A 22,927-nucleotide genomic window follows, 5' to 3' on the forward strand; every position below is an offset into this window, starting at 1 on the left:
TATAATAAGAATAAAAATTAATATTAGTTATACTTTAATAACTTTTAACGTTTACAACTAACATAATTTTAAATTTATCAAACTACTATGTTCTAAATATTAGAAACAAAGAAGTCCCCATTAAGATGTATAAAATATACTATTTCAAATATTATATATTTATATTTTTAATCTATAAATTAAGAAATATTTTAATGATTAAGAAATTTTTTTTACAAAAATATAAATTTTCTAATACGATGGTAATATTTGTAATTTTTTGAATATAAATATTTTTTAAACCGTACAATTATATTATATTTACAATGTATAAATAAAATTAATTTCACAAATATATAATATTAAATTAATATTACTACTACTAAAACATGAAACAAACTTAAAAAAAAAATTAATGTATATAACTAACATATGTAGATTTAATATATTTTATAAAATATAATAAATAAATAAAATTAAATGATCAAAATATTATAAATTTAATATATTTTATAAAATAAATTAAATAAATCAAAAATCAAAATTGTGGCCAGCGCTAATACTTGGGACGCTAATCATATTAGCATGTTATTGGGTTATGCAGCGTGGTTTGGCTTGCTGCATAGCGTGCGTGTGGAGAAGGCCTCGCTGGGACGCTACTATAAATAGCATTTTGCTGCTGAAACGGGCACGAAACAGGGTAGTCCATGGGGACGCTATTTTAAATAGCATTTTCTTTGGGACTCTATTTTAAATAGCATTTTTTTTTACGTTATTTTAAACAGCGTTTATGTGTTCCCTCACCACTTTTTATAATTATCCAAAATTCTAACTCATTTCAGTATTTTTGTTTTTACGTTACTCTTCTACAGTCAATTTTCTGAGAGTTTGAGGGAAGACAGAGTTTCAGGAATCTCTTTAGATAGGACACGGGACAATTTGTGCATAGAAACAACCAATTTTCTAAAAGCCTGGATCATATTAACACATTAGGAATAGAGAAAAGGATTATTCAAACCTCAAACCAAAAGGAGAATCGTTTACATTTACAGTTGGAATGGAAATGATAGCCAAGGAGAATATTGCTCCGATAGCCTACAGCAACATGTGACAAATTGAAATATGTATATAACATTATAAACCAAAAAAAAAAAAAAACACCGTAGATAGCATATACCGTAGATAGGACAAAAAGGAGAGAGAGAAGGCCCAATTCAGGGGAGGGGGGAAGCCCTAGAGGTTTGAGGACCGGAGTAACGGGCAATACGGCAGAAGGGAGCAGCGAAGATTGAGTAGCAATGGGAGCAGATGATGATGACGATGACGATTTTGAGATTGCGAGTGTTTTCCCGCAAAACATGAATGCAGGACGTGGAACACAACGAGGCCTCCCTACTACTCCCGCCGGCTTCAGTAGGCTTGCCTTTACAATGTACATAGCAGTCCACAATCACGCTTACTCACACAGAGTCAGAACTCAAGAAGCATCAGATGAGAGTGGATGATGGCCTCAAAATCAAAATCTCAATGATCTCCATGGACGCCGTTGATGGCCTTCCTTCCTCCAAAAACCTTATCTATAATTTTATTTATAATTATAATTATAATTATAATCTGCTAGCTTTTAAGCAAAGCACGTGCATCAAATTAGTTAATTATTTTTATTTATATAAAAAAATAAAATCTAATTACATCAAAATTCTAATACTTTTATAAATTTATATTTTAATTCAAATTTTTTGTTTTAACAATTTAAATTATACTCCTGAAATTGATTGTAATTTTATCTAACTGATTAAATTAGATAAAATTTATATTAAAATATAATATTTTATTTAATAAAAATAAATTTTTTTATTTTTTATTTTTTTTCTCTTTATTTTTCATTTGTTGTATGGCCGATCACCTATGAAAATCTTAAAAACTCATTATTACAAATTAATTGTAGATCAATGGAAACTATATTGAAATATTACAGGTCAATTATTACCATTCTACCGAATAATTCATTTAAATCTGTTAAACATATAAAATCTATACCATAGTTTATTATCAATTCATAAGTTATTTGTCTACTCACCCATTACTTGAATAATTATAATTTTTATATTAGATATATTAATATAAAATAGAATTAAAATATTTTATATTTATTAATTATATTAATATAATAAATATAAAAATATCCACGACATTAAGTTAACATTTAAGGAGTGTTTGGTTTAACTGTTGGAATAAATTGATAACTGATAGGTATTTAAATAATTAATATATATTTAAATCGACTGAATCAAAGTAATAAATATAAAAAATTAATAAAATGGCAAACTGCAACAATTTATATCAACTTTAAAAATATAGTTATTTTAGAATTATTAAATATTTATTTTATTAATTATTAAATATTTATTTTATTTTTTCACAAAAATAATCCTTTTCGCTTTATGAATTGGGAACATTAGTCCTTCAAATCTCTTATTTTAACACCGTTTAATTGTTTAAATATTTTTTTATTAAATTTAATAATGTTAAAACTTAATTTTAGTTATATAATCATTCAAGTATTTAATGTAAAAAATATATGAAATTATTTACTTATGTAAAAATAATTTTTACGCAGCAGCATTATTGCTCTATTAATTTTTTTTTTTTAGAAATGTCTTTTATGATCAAGTACTCCGTAATTTAATTTTGAAACACAATGATAAACTAATAAAATAAATAACATTTTAATAATAAATAAAATGATATGATATAATAAATTAATAAAATATATTTAATTTAATAATAAAATAAATATATGATATAACAAATAAATTAATTATATATTTACTTTATATGTAACACCCCAAAATTTTAAATTTTATTATTTTATGAGTATTTTTGATATTTTAATTTTATTTAAATTTTAAGAAATTATTTGAGATTTTTCAGGTCTTAAAAATCAGGTTCGATTTTCCGAAAATATAAACTTTGATGATTTTTAAAAATTAATTTAAAGACCACGTGGCAAAACTAAAAATATATTTGGAGTCTACGAATTTTTCTGAGTTTTCTGAAATTTTTTTGGAATTTTTGGACCTCGTTTTCGGTCCCGAGGCATAGTAAAAATTTAAAATTTTATATTTCGAATCGAACCGGCAGAATCGAACCAGACCGGATCGGACAGATCGAATCGGATCGGCTCCCTCCCCTTTTTCTTCCTCCCGCGCGCGTCTCCTCCTCCTTCTCTCTTTCTCCCATTTTCTCTCTCCTCCCGCCCCAGCCCGCCGGCCAGCCACCTCCCCCGCCACCCCAGCTCACAGGCGCACCGTCCCACCTCCTTCCCCCGGCCGGCCGCCGCCCCAAACCGCCGGAAAACGCGCGCGAACTCTCCTCCCTCGCGCTTGCGACGTTTCGACTTCCTGGCCAAAATCCGGCCGATCCGGCCACCAATTGGACCGGGTCTTGTGTCTAAAATCATCTACTCGTCGAGAGCTTTCCATAGACACCAAGAACGCCGAAATCCATTGAGCGGTTTGTCCAATTTTTGCTCGGGAAGTTTTAGCTCATTTTGACTTTCGGGCTAGATTTCTCGCAAACCGTGAATCCCACGAGAAAATCGAGAATACCAGAGCGTTCCACTCGTCGAGAGCTTCGCGGAGACATAAATTTCGAATTTTTCCGACACCGTTTTTCAGTGGGTCCCACAAAACTTCGCAGTGTTTTTCCGAGCATTAAATGAGCTTAGAAATTTCTGAAAAATTTATGTACTAACCCCCGTGTTGTGGGCTTCGTGTAGGTATCCTCAATTCGCGGAAATTCGACAGTTGACCGGGTCTGCAAATTTCGCCGATGCACCGTTACGCAGAAAAGTCTCCGAATTGGACCGAGGTTTTGGCTACCCCATTGTCGACGCGTCGAGCGTTCCCGAAGTCGGAATCGGCAAAGGTAAACCCGAACCTTACTTTTTCGTAATTTTCTAGTGCTTAAATAGGATTAAAAATTCATAAAATATTCGTGGTAGCTCAGAAAATTATGATTCTTTTTGCAATAGCCTAGTGATATTGCTAAGGACAGCGGGGCAAAGTTTTAGAATTTTTAGAGCTTGTTTGGGTAGTTTTTGCAAAAATGATCAATTATAAGGACTAAATTGAAATTTTACATATTGTGATGGATGACTGATTGGATGGGCCCAGGAGGGGCTGTGTGATGTGATTGAGTTGTGGATATATGGATTGTGAATATAGAAGTGTGTTTTGAGCTATTTTGCAGGTTGGGTAAGTCCTAGGTATAGGGGAGACTCTGCCGAATTTTCGGCATGACTTAGGACGTAATTGGTCTTTTCTTGATTGTATTGAGTCATTTGTATTAAATAATTATAATGTAATTGTCAGGTGAGCTGGGACAACCTTCTTCCTCTGCCCAACCGCCACAGTAACCGTTGTCAAGTCTGTGAGTAAAATATTAATTTTAATTGTAATTTCACTATTATTATATGTTCAAGCATACCCATGCATCACTTATATGCATATATTTATGTAGTTAAACTCTAGGCACGATTTATGTTGCATTGATAACTGTTAAAGTGCCATGGATGTTGTTGTGGTAATTTGGAGCAGTGTGCGTACGTTGGCGTGCGTGTGATGTGGTGTGGACTATGGATAGGACGGGTAGACACGGCTTGAGATCTTCGCTGCGACCCAGTCCTTCGAGGTAGACACGGCTTGAGTTCTTCGTTGGGACCCCGATTTGGTTATTAAGTGGAAGTCCGAAATTTGAGTTCTTATTTGCACGATTGGAATTAAGAGAGCTGTATAGGGGATCAGCTCCCATATATATTATGATTGATGTTACTGGGTGTGTGAGTGCTCCAGATTACCTTTTTGATGTTATGATGTGAAAATATTGTTGATGTTGCATTTCACTCTACAGGGTGCATTAGTTTTAGATAGTTATAGAGATTATGGTTAAAATTGATATTTTACTCTCTGAGTTGAACGCTCACTTCTGTTCAATATTTTTCCAGGCCACAGGAGGATATTTTTGAGGTTAACATGCTTCCTTTCCTCGCAGGTTGTTTATCAATGTTTGTGTAATTTTATTAACTCCTAGAATTTCCGCATGTGTTAGAAGTATTTATTTGATTTTGGTCTGTAATATTATTATCATGTTGGATCTGTAAACATATAATGATATGCCTGTTTGATGGATTGGATGAGGGAGCTGAGCTCCCATTTATTTTTATGCTAATGAGTATGTGGAGGGTGAGCTGAGCTCCCCAATTAATGATATATTTTGTTTACAGGTCGGGTGATCCAAAAACTCCCCGTTGAAAGGTCCACTTTATGACTGGACTCCGTTCGATTGATTTCTTGATATTGGGCCCAAATGGGCCTTAGAGTTAGATTAATGAATAGTTAGGCTTACTACGGGCTTCGGGGGCTTTAGGCTGGCCCAGGTCCTAGTGCCGGTCTGGCCCATAGGTTGGGTCGTGACATTATATATCCATATTAATAACTAAATATAATTTTATTAAATACTTAACATAAGCTGATTATTATCGACCGTCAACTACCAACTATTAGCTATCGAATATCAGTTACACTCAATAATTAAATCAAGTAAGCTATTAAATGCATTCTAAAATTTGACCCTTGTCACTGTTCATAATAACAAACTAAGGATTGGATTTTTTTTTTTAATTTACTTCTTTACACATTCTTTTAAAATTATATATTTTTTTATAAGAGTCTGGATCCACCAATGACCCTTCTACGATTCCATTACACACTCCACCGTTTTCAAACACCATTTTTCTTTTAAGTGTTTTTTGATTAATTTTTTTTTTAGTCTAATGATAACTAAGACATTGTTTGTATAATTTTTTTTCTCAATTCTCTGACACAATGCCAAACTTTTTTTTGCTTTTTAATTTTTTTTTTATAATTTACTAGTTAAATTTTAAAATAATTAAATAACATTTTCCATGCTATCTTTTCCAATAATATTTCAAATATTCTTTTACCAAAAAAAAGCGATTAGGATATTTATTAATAAAAATATACATTAAAGATTAACATATTAGAGAACTAATAAACTAACTACTTTGAAAATGGAAGTGAATTATAATTTGAGACAAATAGAAAAAAAAAGCTTATATTTACAAAATGAGAGGAATAAATTTTATTTTTATTTTTAACTAATTAAATTTTATAGCTTATGAAAAAACTAATTAAATTTTATAAAATAAAATGATAATAACAATTTGCCATATTGTACGGGTAATTTTGTATGTTATACATTAAAGGAAAATCCCAATTAATTGTTCTAGTGAACAATGCCTAACTGAAACATATTACTAAGGAAATTCATTTTACTTACAACCAGAAAAGAAAATTCAAAATACATTTTAGTCACCAATAATTCAATAGCAATCTAGGGGATTTTGTCGCGAATAGAGGAAGTCGAGACTTGAGAGGATAAAGGAAGTTTAGACCATTAAAGGAAAGAAGAGAAGTTGAGACTTGGAAGGACAAAGAAAGGAGATTGATAAAGGGAAAAAGAGAAGTCAATTGTCCTTCAAGGGCGTTGTAGATGGAGGGAGGGACTGTGATTTTGTTGAGCAGAGTGATAGAGGAAGGCAAGGGCAATGGATAGGAAGACGATGGTGGTGAGGCGTGAGCGATTGCATTCGATGCCTATGGTTGCTGTGTGGAACTGTGATTTTCACTTTTTCTTGGGAAACAAAAGCCTCGATAGAAGAGAAAATGAAGAAGGAAAATGAAATTAAGAGAAAAACAAAATGGAGAAGTGAAGGGAGTATGAGCTGAAAGGGAAGGGGGTGTAAGCTGAAGGGCAATGCATGGGGAAGAAAAAAGGAGAACTTTTACACCGACCTAGCTAATAAAAGTGGCATAGCGTTCTTGGTTATTTTTAGATGTTTAATTGCTGATTTAGGTATTATTTGATTTAATTTATAAAAATTAATTTATAAGTAAATTTAAATTTATAAATATTTAAAATTTTAAGTAATTATATGTTTAGTTATAATATTTATAAGTGGTTGATAAGTAATTAATATGTTTAGTAAAAAATAACTTATAAATATAATTATTATTAAAATAATTAAAAATATATTAAATAAGATTTGTGAAAAAAATTTAAAACTTTGTTCTTCCAATTTTTTTTTTTAACTTATAAGTAAAAAAAAACTATAAAAAAGTAATAAATTTATTTTTAGAACTTATAAACTGCTTTGATCATCTTATAAGTTAAAACATGCAGTCTTTTAACAGGAATATTTACCAACAACTTAATATCTAATGCAAAATATCAATATTACATTCATTCTCTCATGACACAAATTCATGGTGTTCAATAAAGTACTTATAGTTTCTTTGAGTAATATAGTAGAAGATTCATGTGATTTATCATTCAAAATTTTGCACATTTTCGAGGTTGATGAGACCACCCCTAGAAAGAGATACATAGCCTTTCTTCTATTGCATTTACGTATTTTTGTGTATAATTCTATTGCTAAAAATTTGTTGATTACAGCTCAAAAATCAATTTGTTTCTTCCTTGTGAATGAAAATCAAACGAGTTAAAACTTTGTTCTTCCAGTTTTTTTTTTTTTAACTTATAAGTCAAAAAAAACTATAAAAAAGTAATAAATTTATTTTTAGAACTTATAAACTGCTTTGATCATCTTATAAGTTAAAACATGCAGTCTTTTAACAGGAATATTTGCCAACAACTTAATATCTAATGCAAAAGATCAATATTACATTCATTCTCTCATGACACAAATTCATGGTGTTCAAAAAAGTACTTATAGTTTCTTTGAGTAATATAGTAGAAGATTCATATGATTTATCATTCAAAATTTTGCACATTTTCGAGGTTGATGAGACCACCCCTAGAAAGAGATACATAGCCTTTCTTCTATTGCATTTACGTATTTTTGTGTATAATTCTATTGCTAAAAATTTGTTGATTACAGCTCAAAAATCAATTTGTTTCTTCCTTGTGAATGAAAATCAAACGAGTTTTTCGATGTCAATCCTGAGAGGAGGTGAATTTGTTGCATCATTGATAGTTGATATAAAGTTCCAAGTAGAAATAGTTTCAGATAAATCATTGGCCAATAGGCTTCGCCTAATTAAGTTAATTATTAGATTTTACAATTATTATTTTTTTTTACTATTACTCTTTAGCATGTAAATTTATCGTTATTTTTTTATTAGCTCTTGAGAAAGTGAGTAAGAATAATCGGTGAAAATGCTTGGACACTTTTTTTTTCTCAAAAAAACTTTGCTTATCCTTATTAATCGGTACAATCATATTAATATTAGTAGTAAACTTTTTAAGTAATTCTTACTAATTTTATGAGATATTTATTTATTAATATTTATCTATATTTATTATGTTCTTTTTTGTTTATTTTTTTAATTATATATAATTGTTAAAAATAAATATTTTATATTGTCATATAAAACTTAAAATTATTTTATATTCATATTTTTTTTATTATTAGTATTCTTATTTTAAAAATCCAATGTTATATACAAACAAAATCAATCAAATATAAAATTTTCGGTTTGATTTATACCCGATGTACCACGAGACTCTTTTGCTAGTTAAAATGAAAACGGATCAAAATCAAATTGAAACCGACTAAAACTAAAATTTGCTGAAGCCGCGGCTAGTTAATTTAAGTCCAATTTGTCCATTGATCAGGCCCTAAACTGTCAATTACGAACCGAAATTCACCCGATTGGTGGCCATTAGCGAGCAGGGGAGAGCAGATTTTGATTTAAATCGAAAAATTAAATTGAACTGAGTCAAATTGATTTAATTAATTTGATTTTAAAATTTAATCGGTTCAATTTAATTTATAAATCTTGATAATTTTAATTTAGTTCGATTATTTTTATAAAAAAATAAAAAAATCAAATTGAATCAAAATTACTAATATATATATATATATATATCAAGAAAACACTACAATTTTTATGTTTTAATTTTTATTTTTTTTTAATATTTTTATTATTGAGATTTAATGTTGAAATATAAAATTTTATAAAATTTAATTTGATCCATTTAAAATCAAACTAAACCTATATTTATCTATTTAATTGATTCAATTTTCTTTTAATAATAAATTTGATTTAATTTTTAAAATTTTTAATTTTTAATTTCTGATTTTATCGATTCAATTTGGTGCAAAACTAAACCGACCGTATGGCGGGAGGCCTGCACAGGCTAACAAATCCCAAGTTTCTATTTCTGGCCCTATTTGCCAAATAGAAGCAGTTTTCGTTTCTGGTCTCCCAAGTTTGGGGTTTTTTAGGTCGAAATTTCCACATCTATGCTTTTCTGCAAAAAGGGAGTATTTTGATTAACATACCTCCAAATATACGTATTGATTGGATCTCAATCCACAGAGAGAAGAGGAAGATTCTTGTACGAATTAACCTATTTGCATTTCTGGGGCATCCATCATCGACATGGACGACGCTAATGGTAAGTAGCAGACTCTTTACTCATTGATGTTTCTCTTGTTTGGAATATGCCTCAGGTTCTCGATTTCTTTCGCCTTCTGATTCTGTTTTAAAATCCTATGGTTTTAGTTTAATTAACAATTTCACTCTTCCACATTCGCAAATATGTTGAAATCAGTCTTTTTCTATTTTTTATATTTCAGTGGTGGAAGCTAAGGATGGAACCATCTCTGTGGCCACTGCATTTGTTGGTCATCAAGAAGGTATTTCCTCTTCGCCTTCTTTACCTGCTTCTTTTTTCTTTTCACCACTTTTTTCCTCCGCAATTGTTGTTCCAGATACTCATCATACTACTTTTTATCTGTGCTTGCTAAATCAGCTGTGCAGGATAGAGATCACAAATTCTTAACTAAAGCAGTCGAAGAAGCTTATAAAGGAGTAGAATGTGGGGATGGTGGTCCTTTTGGTGCTGTTGTGGTACATAATGATGAGGTGATTGTCAGTTGTCACAACTTGGTTTTGAGGAATACAGATCCTACTGCCCATGCAGAGGTTACTGCAATAAGGGAGGTTAGATTGATACCCTGAATATGAGGATCCCCCTTTTTATCTCTTTGATTTATCTTGTCGATATTGCATCTCTACTAGATGATTAAGGAGGAGAGAGATAAGCCCTTAAGCCTACTCGCTGCACACGCCATCCCCCCTCATTTTGCTTCTGGATCTTTTGAAAAGAGTCAAATCAAAACCAGAACTAAACTCTTTTGATTTTTATAGTGCGTTCTACTGTCTAACTGTACTCTCTGGTGTATCAGTTGGATAAGAAGTTGTAGACTATTTGATTACTTCTACATCTAGCCACTTCATGCCCTAAATGCTACAGATACCTTGAAGTACAATTGGCATGTTGATGGTCATATTGTTATGAAATTGTACTTTTCAAGTTAACGGCGTTTCTTATTCAATCCATTTCAAGCAGTTATTTCATTTTAAACATAGATGCGCCTTATCTTAAATTATCCTTGGATAATCCAGAGATCTCTATCTTTCCTGTTTCCATATTGCTTCAGCAGATACTTTTAATTACCTGTCTGCTAACCCATAAATATCATTTTTTCACTTGCCAAATATTCTTCTGGGTTTTATATGCTATTTTTCTTACTGTTTATTTGCTATACCATTTGAAGCTTGATTTGTTGTTTGTTTTGCTCCAAACATTTTCTAAACTTGTTTACCTCTGTTTATGTTCAATAGCGAACTTCCCTCTTAGCCTTTCTTTGTTATGCTATTGCAGTAAGTGCTGAGGTTTTCTTTTGTGGTCACTTTAACAGCCATTTTTGTGCAATTATTGGATTAGATACGTAGGGTTTTCAAGCATTTTTAAGTTACGAAAGATGTTTTGCAGGAAGGAATGATGGTGGTCCTATAGAAATGAAATATTTCCATTTCTGACAGAAACTTAAGCTGTTGATATGTAAATTTTATTTGCTTGATTTGTTGTTCATATTGACTGGCTGCTTTCAAGTTTCAACGCCCAGTTCATATTGACTAGTCCTTGTCAATAACCCCAGAATTAGGCACCTCTGGATATTTTGTTTTTTTGCCAATTCTTATTAGTTGTGATATTTATTGAGATGAATTTGTTTCAGTAAGATGCTTATAGACCTCAGTTATGGTGCTATTGAAAGCCGTTCCCCTTGCTGAATCCAGTTTTGTGTCCTTGCCAGGCATGTAAAAAACTTGGTAAGATTGAGCTTTCTGACTGTGAATTGTATGCCTCTTGTGAGCCATGCCCAATGTGCTTCGGTGCTGTCCACCTTTCAAGAATTAAGGTGTATTATGCTTTTATTTAGTCGTGTCCTATGTTTCTTGTCTTCATGGTTTAAGGCATAACAGTTTGTAGTGTTTTGTTGTCAGAGGTTGGTTTATGGAGCCAAGGCTGAAGCAGCTATTGCCATTGGCTTTGATGATTTTATTGCGGATGCATTGCGAGGTACTGCCTACTATCAAAAGGCTAATTTGGAGATTATAAGGGCAGATGGTAATGGGGCCATTATTGCCGAACAGGTCTTTGAGAAAACAAAGGAAAAATTTCGGATGTATTGATCTTTTTAGTCACCTCTTTCATTGGACGGTACTGACTTTGCTTCCATTCTGAACTGTTAGCATCTTTTTAATGCGATCATTTAATAATGACCTGCACTTTATCCAATATTAAAGATTGATATCCTCTGCTGTGGGGAATCTGGACTGTCTTCGTGTTCTTTTTCAATTCAATGGAGATAGCTGAACCTTACCATGAAAGATTCATGTTTAATAATGTGATGTGTTATTTCACATTCACTGTCTGAAGTGGCAGCGGAATCCTAAATGAAAGATTTACTTTGTATTTGCATAAAATTCTGCTTTCCCTCTTATGTACTTTTTCCGCTGAATATGAACGCTACATGTAATGTGATGTCAGAGTGTATGATCGGAAGACTGCAGAAGTCCAGGTAAGTTGTCAAAAGGCCATGAGTTCAATAAATTAGAGTTTGGAAAGTATCAGGCCGAGACCTTTTTTTTTTTAGGTCGAGAGAGTGTTTCTATTCGAAGCCTATAAAGGCAAAACAGCAGACACAAAGGTAACTTGAACCATGTGGTTGAACATGAAATCCTCATCCTTCATGGCTTTAGAAGCTAACAGATGGGCACATTCGTTGGAAGTTCTTCCAACAAAATGAAAAGTACAACTCTCAAAGATAACAACAAAAGCCAGGATGTCTTGAACAGTCTCAGCTAAGGTTGGTTGTAAGGCTTCATTTTATTTATTTATTTATTTTTTTTCTCAATAGGTAGTATTTCATTGCAGATTAAGTCTAGGCCCCGTACATATTAAAGGATTCACTGGAATCCAACATTACAGCATAAGACTAGAAACCTAGCTTAAGAACATTACCTAAAACTCATAAGCCAAATTAGAAACACGAGTTGAGTAACTAAAATGGGCCCTAAGGACTTCCTAGCCCATTATCAGAGGGGAGGCCAGAGACCCAACAGAAAATTAGAAACCCTAGCATTACACACCCATATGGAAGACCAGTGGCATTGAGAAGACTCCAAAGCAGAGTATATTCCAGGCATCATTCAAATCTTCAACCTACAAGTCCAACCGAGGAAGCTTATGACAAAGTAAAGCTCAGACGAATAGAATTCTGCTATAGCCCACCAAGGAGAGATTTCTCACAAAAATTTCATTCCCCAATTGCTAAGCAAGCCTTAGGACCCAAGAACAACAAACAACCAAACTTTGCACCATGGATAGATCAAACTTATAGGGGAAGAAGCAAAAGAGGAAGAAGAGGAAGAAAGCGAGCCACATGGCATCTCATTATCATCTAGCCGAAGGGGTAGGCCATGGTCCGAAGACTAGTGAGCCAAACTCTTCGACCCTCGGGGTCTCTCTTCCCATGACAAATGGCATGAATCACAACCCTTGGAAAACAGAGAACGTATCCAAACACCTACATGCAAACAACTCAAGACCAAATAATTGACATATCTAGCAAAATCCCTTTCCATTTAGACCTGGATCTGTCTCTAACAAACCCAACATTATTTATACACAAAAACCCCTGTTGGAGAGCGGGGAGGGACAAAACCCCACTTCTCCAGTGAGGATTTTGCCATCCCCTACCTAGAGAGAGCAAGGAAAAGCCACCAAGCAGCAGAAACAACGCATTTAGTTCCGCAGAAACAAAGGAAAGAAAAAAAGAGAGGAAGTTTCATTTTAAGACTTTACTTATTTGCTATAAGGAAAATTTTCACATTTTTTTGATGTTTGAAACACAAAAAAAAAAAAAAAAATATAAAATATATATATATATATATATATATATATATATATATATATATATATATGTCCAAGAGGAGTAAATTGGACTAAAATAATTTTTTTGTTTTTACTCAAAATCTTTAAAAAATTGTAGCTTAGTTCAACCTAATTTTCTACTGTGAAATATGTGCGATATTATTCAAATAATTAGTTGATACAAAGTTAGCTTAAAAACATGCAGTATACTGATCTAAAAGAATATATTTGCACTCAGTAAAAATTTCAGTAATCTGAATAACATCACAGCACAGCAAACAGAGCAGTAAACAGAATATATTAGTTGACAGCAGATATAACAGTAGGCAAATTATATCAGATATCAGCAGATTCAACAGTAAACAAATTATCTCAGTTTGTAGCAGAGTTAACAGTAAACAGTATCAATTTTCAACTCAGCAAAAATACTTCAACCAGAAAATTAAAGTGCATAAATTTAAAAAGTAAGGGTTGAGAGAATTGAACACTGAATTTTTATAATGGTTCGGCCTAACAAGCCTACATCCACTCTCTCAAAGATCCCACTTTGAGTCTTCACTTCACTAATCTTCTCTTTTAAAGGCAAGTGACAAAAGCCTTTTACAAATGTTCACACCAAAGCTTTTACAAGTAGCTTCACACTTCTACCAAGTATTATCCCAAACACTTTTCACAATCAAGCTTCAATAGGTGCTTGTATGACTTCTCATAAATGCTAAGAAGGTGTTTAAAACTCAATCTCACTCAATACAATAAAATCTATAAAGAAGAGATGAGTAGGTAAGTCAATGATGAGCAATAAAGACAATTTGAGCACTTTGAATAAAAGTTTTAATGATCTTAAAAGGTTAAGAACAGTAGAGAGACTTTCATTAAGTGCAAAATGGCCAAGGGTAAGTGTATTTATAGTTTTGGATCATTTCTGACTGTTTGAGAACTCATTCGAATGTTACAATTTCAAATTTCAAGAAAATAGCCATTATTTTATCATTTTCTGCGATGTTGTACAGAGTTGAGATAGTTAGCCCAGTTAGCATACCAGAACTAGTAGCAAACAGTTAGCATACTAGAAAAACTTTTCTGCATAACTTTGAAAACTTTAAAACTTTACACCAAATTATAATAAAATACTTTTAGGCCATTGATGATTCAAAAATAAGTTTTGAAAACTTAGGATAAGAATTTGAGGGATTAAAAATAAGTATCATTGGCTTCTACTCCTCAAATCTTTTTACAAGCAATCCTTAAAGTTTAAACTAACTTCTAAACTATGTACTTTCAATTTTGATCTTCAATGCAACTTGGAAGGTAACATTTTCTTTCTTTTTTGTCTTTGATTTATCTTGTGTTATCTTAAGATGTCAACCTTTCTTTAAAATACAAGTTCATCATCAACTTTATGAATCTTTTTCTTTATCCTTAGAGAAGCAAAACACTTAAAACCAGGTTAGTGTGATTCTAGTTGAGTTTTGTTATCATCAAAATCTATGCTCTTTTGAGTTCATGGGTTCAACAATCTCCTCCTTTTTGATGATAACAAAACTCAATTGAATCACCATGTAAGAATTGACAAGTGTGAGTATGTGTATGAATGTGTATGTGGGAATAATTCCCCCTATGTATATACCTATATAAACACATATTAACAAATAACTCCCCCTTAATAATTCCAATGAAATATTCATAAGCATTTTTAGTCACAAGGAGTTTTAGGCAAGTATGACTAAAATACTAACTAAATATGCACAATATATTTTCACAAGCTATATCAACAATATATTAATCACAAGCTATACCAACAATGTCAATCATTCACTTCTCTCCCTTTTTGTCAGCATCAAAAGAATATGGGAGAAAACATGCACATATGTATAAACCAAAAATCAGTTTAAGTGCAATGAACTAAAATAGACAAAATAGTAGATAATATAGCAAACTAATTAATGTCCAAAAAGCTAAAAATAGCAAACAGAGCATCAAACTAAGAGACAAACTGTCAGACAAAATAAAATCAGTAAGTATCCAGTAAGGTGATCTATTCTTTCAGCCTAGAGCTTCTTCTGATTTGTCTCGGAGCAGCCATCCTCACTCTTTTTGGCTTGACAGGTTTATCACTTAAAGTTTGAAGGATTTCAGCAACCATTGCAGTTCCAGGTATTAAAGGGACAATAGGGCTAGGAGCTAACTCAGATGCAACAGCAGTACCAGATTTTGCAGTAGGCTTTTTGCTAGATGGTTTATCAGTTTCTTCTTTCTGCTTACTTCTTTGTTCCTCTTTAGCTGATTTTGCTTTTCCTTTAGCAAGTGCAGCAGGAGCAGGAGTCTGTGGTTCCTGCTCAGAAGTAGTGTCACTCATGTCATCTCCAATCTCTTCTTCACTGCCTCCTTTTCCATCAGTATCATTGCTAGAATCTTCATTATCTGATTCTTCTTCCTCTTTTTCAGTTTCTTCTTCTTCCTCTTCTTCTTGTTATGTTTCCTTTTCTTTTTCTTCTTTTTCTTCTTCTCCTTCCTCTTCCTCTTCCTCTTCTTCTTCTTTTTCCTCTTCCTCTTCTTCTGTTTCTTTTTCTTTTTCTGTTTATGGAACAGAACCAGTAGCAGTAGCCTTATTGGTTTCTCCAGCTTTAGTGCTTGAAAGACCCGGATGAACTTTGATTTTGGTTAACTCATCCACAATTTTATAAATCATCATCAAAGTTTCATCAATCTTGGAATCAAGTGCATTCATAAGAACATGTTAAAAAGATCTAAATTCCTGTATTTCTCCAAATTCAATCTCAACAAACTACCTTAAATTATTCACTTTTTCCAGAATTCCTTCAACATCAAAAGCACTGTCGACACCATATTTTGGCCGATCCCCAAAATCAATAAAACTTTGAAACCGATCCCCGGTACTAAGTCTCCTTCGGACAGCTAATCACATTTCCGATTCCTCTTTGATAGGCTGTTACAATTCCGATCTCTCCTCACAAAGAATTAGATCAAATTGTTAAGTTCTCGCATCAGTCAAAAGCTTTACCAGTCTATCGCTCACCGATCTCCCTTTCGAAAGTTTAAGAGTTAAGGTTTTGGTTCGGTTCAATAAGGATTCCAATTTTAAGTGTTAGTTAAATTTTCAATTTTAATCAAGTCCCACTCAGCATTTCTTCCCCACCGATCTCATGCTTATTGTGCTTTCCGATCTCTTATACTTAGATTAATAATTGCATTTAGTTCTTGTTTCGCTATGCTCATACAATCAAATACTTAGGCAATTCAGAGATTTTCCAATCACATCCATTCATTGAACAAAAGAGAGCCCATTTCATTTCATTTTTTTTGTACAAACTATTAGGCTGGAGGATCACCCCCAGCCTGATTTACATTTTGCTCACTCTCTCTCCCACCCTCGGCTTCCTCCTCACTGTCCTCATCGTCACCCTCAGGAGCCAGGTCGGCCATCCAAGAGAAGTCCTCCCCCGGGTAACGCTTCTGGAGTTCGGCCAAGAGGTCCTTGTGAGCATTCACGTAGGCCCCGGCTATTCCCGTCACCATCTCTTCATCTTTCTCCTTAAGCTCCCCGTCTTTCTCTTTAAGCTCTTCGATGAGTTGGGCGACCTGAGCAGCTTCGTTGGCCTGTAGCGCCTGGACTTCTCCGAGAGCCCGATTCCTTTCAGCCAGAACAAGATTCAGTTCGGCCACCCTGTCCTCATAAAACTTCGCCCGCCCCTCAACTTGAGATATATAATCTTGAGCGGATGAGAGTTGGGATCGGAGGGAAGCCACTTCCTGATTTTTCTTCCCGATCTCCTTACCCAGACGCTGAATCTTTTCCCGAACCATGGTCTGATTCACTAGGCACTCCACGTTCAGACTCATGGATTGAGTCAAGATATCATCAAGGCTGTTCGAGGATAGCCTGTCCCGATCCTCCTGAAGGAATATATAAGCCCCAAGACTTTGGCAAACCGGGTTTTCCGAAACATCCGGCTATTCTTGAGGAATCGATCAAGACTGAAGCGCCACGAGAAGAGGTCCTCCCGTAAGATTGAGAAGGACCCTCTCTGCTTGGAACAATCGGAAGAGCCGAGGTCGCTCTTCCAATCTAGGAGGAGATCGGACGGACTTCAGCGGTCGGCAGATCCGAAGGTTGAGGCGGGTCCTTGTACTTCCCTGTGTTCATGGCCGTGTTCAAGCATTTCCAACGCTTCATCTCCTTTATTCTCAGAGATCTCTTTGTCATTCTTACTCATCCTAGAACCATCACCACCAGCAATACCTGCAAAAAGAAAAGGTAAGTTAGATCTCTAAGGACCTGAGAGCTGAGATATAGAAAATACCAATGCCGAGTTCAAAGAGCGGAAGTTAGCGGTCTTGGCGGTGGAGCGATTGAATGGTCCAATGGTGCAACTCTAGCCACCGCATCCAAACAAGAATACTTTTGAGTGGCGGCCTGACTCTTCAGATCCATCACTATTAAGCTTTCCTCCTGGTTCAAGGTAATATGCTTCGAAAGCAAAGGCCCCTGGTACCACCAGCTACGGGGGAAGTCCTCAAAGCTTCGGATCTTTGCTCCTCGGAATGAAGAAGCGGTTCTTCCAATTCTTAAGGGATGAGGGCAGATCGGAAAAGAGCCCGCAATGAGGCTTCACTGAAAGAACCGATGTTCGTCATCCTTTCGGCGAGTTAGTGCATGGCTCGGCGAAAACCTTAGCAAAGAGGTCCGATTCCCTTAGCTCGCATAGACCTCGGAAGGCTACCAAGATCCGCCACGAGTTAGGGTGAATTTGAGCAATGCATGCTCGGTGAAGTTTTAGGACCTCCTTATAGAAGTCATCTAGAGGGAACCAAGACCGCCTTTAATCGTTTCCTCGTACACCATAACCATGTCATTCCTTCAAAGGAGTGATCGACACGAAGATCGCCATGGCACTTGATTAGCTCGCATTTAATCAGCCGAATGTTGTATTCTTGGCTAAATGATTGCGGATCGATATCAAGAACCGACGGTAGCTCATCTATAGGAGAGTCTCCTCCACAAACAGTGCACGCCTTGATGGTATGACCCCCCGACTGAACGGAAGCCCTGGGAGGTTCAGGTTGCGTGCTTGGCCCGACTACCTCTTCGTAATCAGACGACCATGAGAACTGAATGGAAGGAGGGCTCGCCGCTCTCTGACCTTCGGCACCACTCATTTTCAAAAGGAATAAAGAACTTAAACTAAAAAAGAAGATCAAAGCCCTTACCGGAGTCTGATCGGCGTCGGAAGAACTTGAGAAAATGAGAGAACTTCGAAGTTGTGAGCAGGGGATTGAAAATGGAATGAGAGAACAACTGGCTAACCCTCCCACCCCTATTTATACTAGTCCGAGCATTTAATGCTCATGAGGTTCTAGGCGCATCGATTGGTGGGACTCGACAGCTGTTCTGACATTTCTCTCAAATATCCGAATGTTCTGAGATCGGTTAATTGGAGATCGGCATAATAAGTTAAATATTTTGAATAAAGGATCAGTTAAGTGTCATTCAGGTAAAGCACCAGATTGGATAATCACATTAGAGATCGGAAAATAATCAATGCAAAAATAAAAGATGATAACCGACAAAATAAAGTCTTTATTTTCAAAAGATCGGATTACATCATTTGGGCGATCTCTAGGGATCGGATTACACTAAAATTGGATCACATCATTTCTGTGATCTCTAGAGATCGGATTACATTGAAAACAAAATACATCATTTGGGCGATCTCTAGGGATCGGAATGTCACATTGTGACGGATCAAAGGGTGTCACCACCGTAACCGAGGTCTTTGGAACACCCAATGTGGAGGAAAGCCGCTGTCGGAACACTCAATGTGATGAGAAGCCGAATGAACTCAGTTGAGCGACTCGAGATCGGTACAACCGAGGTCCGCAATACAGATCGGTCAAATCCAGTTCTCTCACCATCGTAAGTTAAGGTCATTCGATCACCGGGATCGTAAATTTTCAGTCGGTGAGTAAAGAAGTCCATCGGAAAAAGATCAAAGCCACAGTTATAGCCAGAACTTCCACCGGAGCAGAATGAGGAAAGTAAGAAAAGAAGAGAGGAAAATCGATGAAGGAAATGTCTCTCGACAAGGGTATATATAGGGAAAATGAGCATTTATTCTCGAGCGTAAAACGGCTTAACGCCTCGAGAATCAAGGGGAAATTAATGCTTTGACCAGACCGGACCAGAGAAAAGGAGAGATCGGAATAATAGATCGGAAGACGGGAGATTAACATGAGAGATCGGAATAGGAGCGTGTCAAGGAGAGGGATCGGAAGACAAAAGGAATGAGACAAATCCCAAATAACCGTTGTCAGAATCAGAGCCGAGGTAGTTAAAGCGTTGCAGGCGAGATCTCCACCGCACGCCTAAGAATCGCCCGCAATGCTGACAAGTGCCAGGGTATGTCATGACAGTCCTGTATATCCCAATCCCCGCCGTCGATCTCACTTGTAAGGACAAATCCGGAACCCTTGGATCAAGAGAGGAGACGACAATACCGGCGCCTTTCGCTCTTAGCCCTCAGATCGTTCCGGACAAAAAAGATTTGGGACCGTTAGATTGAAAGGAGAAAAGGACAAATGTTCTGAAGAGAGATCTCAGCCATTCATCTTGATTCTCTTTAATTCCTAGACATCCGATCATGTCCTTCGAAATCTTGACCCTCCATCTCCCTCAAAATAAATCCTGACCCTTCATGGGGAGCACCCGATTCCTATAAATACCAGCATGAAAAACTGTTCAAGGGACGGACAAAAAAGAGAGGCTGTTATTATAGCGGAAGAACTCTGAAAACTCCATTTAGTTTGTTATTCCGCTACTTTGAAGTGTTGATTGGAAAAACTTTTGAAACTAGTTTTCTGAAGTGTTTCTTGAAAAGGATTCTGAATACTGGAACTCTACATTTCCAGTTTGTTCATTATCTGGTCACACCCTCACTTTCAGCCCTTTATCATCTCTGTTTTCATTCCCACTGTCTAAGCAAAACTTCATTCCACTCGGCTTTTATCTTAATCTGATTATATTTTAGCTAAGCTCCCTTCACTTCCCGACGAACGTCAGCTCTCTGGCTTATCAGTCCACTGTCTTATCTCTATTCGCCACCTCGTAGCTATTTCGGTAGATTTGGCTCCTCACAGGTAAGAGCTCATATTGCTGTTTTACTAAATGTTTACATTTATTTTTCGCACTTTCTTTGTTCTTCTTGCGTATGTGATTTTCTCCAAGTTCATTTCGTGCAAAAGGACCCAAAAGAATATTACTCTCGAGTTATCTCTTTATTGATTAGTCCGTCGTTTTATTAATCTTCGTCATTTCTGTATGCAAGTTTTTCTGGTTCCTAGTAGCGTGTAAATGGTCATGCAAGACGTAGGTAACTGCAACTTAGGGGTCTCTTTTAAAAGAGAGAACCTGAATAACGTGTCAGGAAGATAGCCAAACTACTAGGCTGACGTAAACAGCAATTCGACAAAGAGGTCATAAAGTAGAATAAAACCAAAATAAACAAAACAAAATATATCGGTCGTTAACAGATATTGGTAAAATAAATACATGGAAGGTCGGTAAATCAAGTCTAGTTTTCCCCATCTAGCCAAAAGGTATCGAGAAGCCTTATCCCCAGCATCTTTGAATGCCAGAATCCTTAGCTTTAGGCTCTTATGTCATATAGCCGAAATTAAAATCCGGGAGATCGGAAAAGTCCCTTTCAGGCTCCTGTAAATCTAATAGAGATCGGAGGAGAGTTCTTATCCGGTCTCAACTCAAAAATTTCAATAAACGTCTAGAGGAGATCGGAGGAGAGTTCTTATCCGATCTCCCCTCAAAATTTTAATAACCATTAAAAAGGGATCGGAGGAGAGTTCTTATCCGATCCCCTCTCAAGATTTTAATAAACATTAAAAGAGATCGAAGGAGAGTTCTTATCCGGTCTTTCCCCAAAATTTTAATAAATAACTTAAAAGAGATCGGAGGAGAGTTCTTATCCGGTCTTTTCCCAAAATTTTAATAAATAACTTAAAAGAGACCGGAGGAGAGTTCTTATCCGATTCTCACACCAAATCTTAACCTATACGTAAAATAGTCCCAAAACCAAAATGATTCGCGACACCAACTCACTAAGGTTGTCTCATTTACTTATGTATCTGGGTAATCCGAATTTAGTGAAAGATCAAATATTCCTTTTACTAAAAGGACTAACATTCCTATTCAAGCCCTCCTAACCAATTTATAAAGAACGCCAAAATTAAATCTACTTACCCTTATTAAGGGACGAGGTGGGGTGCCTAACACCTTCCCCACCCGTTTACGGACCCCGAACCTAGAATCTCTGTTTTGAAGTGGTTTCATTTTCCTCCAAATGGTTTTCTTTAGTTTCCCTCAAAGCTAAGGTGGCGACTCCTCACTCCTTCCCACTTCGGTGAGTGATCGTCCAGGCGACCGCGAAATCCCTTGCGACAGCTTGGCGACTCCACTGGGGACTAACATTAAAGACTGACTTAACCCCGGTCTAGTGGTCCAAAAGTAGATTTAATTTTGTCAAATCAAATTATAGTTAGATGGGCTCATTCGGCGATGTTTTATACATTAATTATTGTTATTGCTGCTAACTATTTTGTTTGTTTTGCCTGTTCTATTTCTCACAGTGCTCTTCATTTCAACAAAAGGGAAAAAGGGAAAAATGGAAGAGGTAAAGGTGTCCCTTCACACACTGAACACTTACACAATGTCCTCACACACTTTGGTCCTAACCCGGGCTTTCTTACCCTTTTAGGAAAGTAGGAGGGGGTCATGTAGCGTGCAGTGGGTTCTACCCGTTAGTATCTGTGAAGGCTTCGCTCAAATTGAAACTCGTTCTATCCTTCGTGATACTCGTGGAATTTTCCGATAATATCATGGGGGTAGAATGGGGCTCTCTTGTTCTGATGAGGGGCAATTTGGGAACCTGTGGCTTTTAGAAAATTAGATCCTGAGCTAAACTATCACAATAGTTGAAAGCCGTAGTAAACTACCTCATAAGATAGAACTATCCAGATAGGTAGCGCTCACCCGGTGTTAGGAGTCTCCCTACTATAGGACAAAAGGGGCATACTTACTCTTACCCTATTCTGCTTTAATTTCCTTTTGTTCATTTCTTTTGAGGGTAATCTTGAATCCTACTAGAACACCTACACATTTTCCTACTTTGATAAATGTGTACGTGTCACCCTGTCAACAGTATGATTCAAAATTACCTAATTTGTCTTACTAACGAATTTTCTCACAGGCATTACCAAACCAAGAGTCTGTAAAAGGATAGGCATCATTTTTATCATGGCATCCTCGAGTCAGTCGGCAGAAAAGGTTCAGAATGCTAAACTTTGGTCCAAATCAGCTCATAGCTCGGTACCCTCGCAAAATGATGTTTCCGAGGCACACGCTAGCTCACTACCTTCATTAGATCTGAATAAAATAGAGGTCAGAATGAACGACCTCGAGGGTCTGTCTAATGGATGGAGGTCGCTTCCCGATCAGGTCAAGGCACGATTTGAAGAGAAGTACGGGAGGATTGCGACCTTAATGAGAGTCAAGGTCCAAATCCCGGCATTAAAAGCCATGTTG

General features: G+C 35.5%; 2 protein-coding genes across 3 annotated transcripts; one reads left to right on the forward strand and one right to left on the reverse strand.

Moving 5' to 3' along the window:
- Positions 1-933: 933 nt before the first annotated feature.
- On the reverse strand, positions 934-1,543 carry LOC110643658 (uncharacterized). Its single transcript, XM_021796114.2, has 2 exons — positions 1,157-1,543; positions 934-1,074 (listed from the first exon to the last, which is right to left on the reverse strand). Exons 1-2 carry the CDS (start codon positions 1,415-1,417, stop codon positions 988-990), a joined length of 348 nt encoding a protein of 115 aa, XP_021651806.1. The 5' UTR covers positions 1,418-1,543; the 3' UTR covers positions 934-987.
- A 7,663-nt stretch (positions 1,544-9,206) lies between these two features.
- Positions 9,207-11,864, forward strand: LOC110657713 (guanosine deaminase). 2 transcript variants are annotated; one of them, XM_021815049.2, is made up of 5 exons: positions 9,223-9,486; positions 9,668-9,727; positions 9,844-10,034; positions 11,192-11,296; positions 11,382-11,864. In XM_021815049.2, the coding sequence occupies exons 1-5, from the start codon at positions 9,471-9,473 to the stop codon at positions 11,568-11,570; spliced, it is 561 nt and encodes a 186-aa protein (XP_021670741.2). In that variant the 5' UTR covers positions 9,223-9,470; the 3' UTR covers positions 11,571-11,864. The 2 variants fall into 2 exon arrangements, with proteins under 2 accessions (XP_058000811.1, XP_021670741.2); XM_058144828.1 differs by lacking the exon at positions 11,192-11,296 and having other exon boundaries at positions 9,207-9,486.
- The last annotated feature ends 11,063 nt before the right edge of the window (positions 11,865-22,927 follow it).

This window comes from Hevea brasiliensis, chromosome 4, assembly GCF_030052815.1.
Source record: "Hevea brasiliensis isolate MT/VB/25A 57/8 chromosome 4, ASM3005281v1, whole genome shotgun sequence".
NCBI classification, from domain to species: Eukaryota; Viridiplantae; Streptophyta; class Magnoliopsida; order Malpighiales; family Euphorbiaceae; genus Hevea; species Hevea brasiliensis.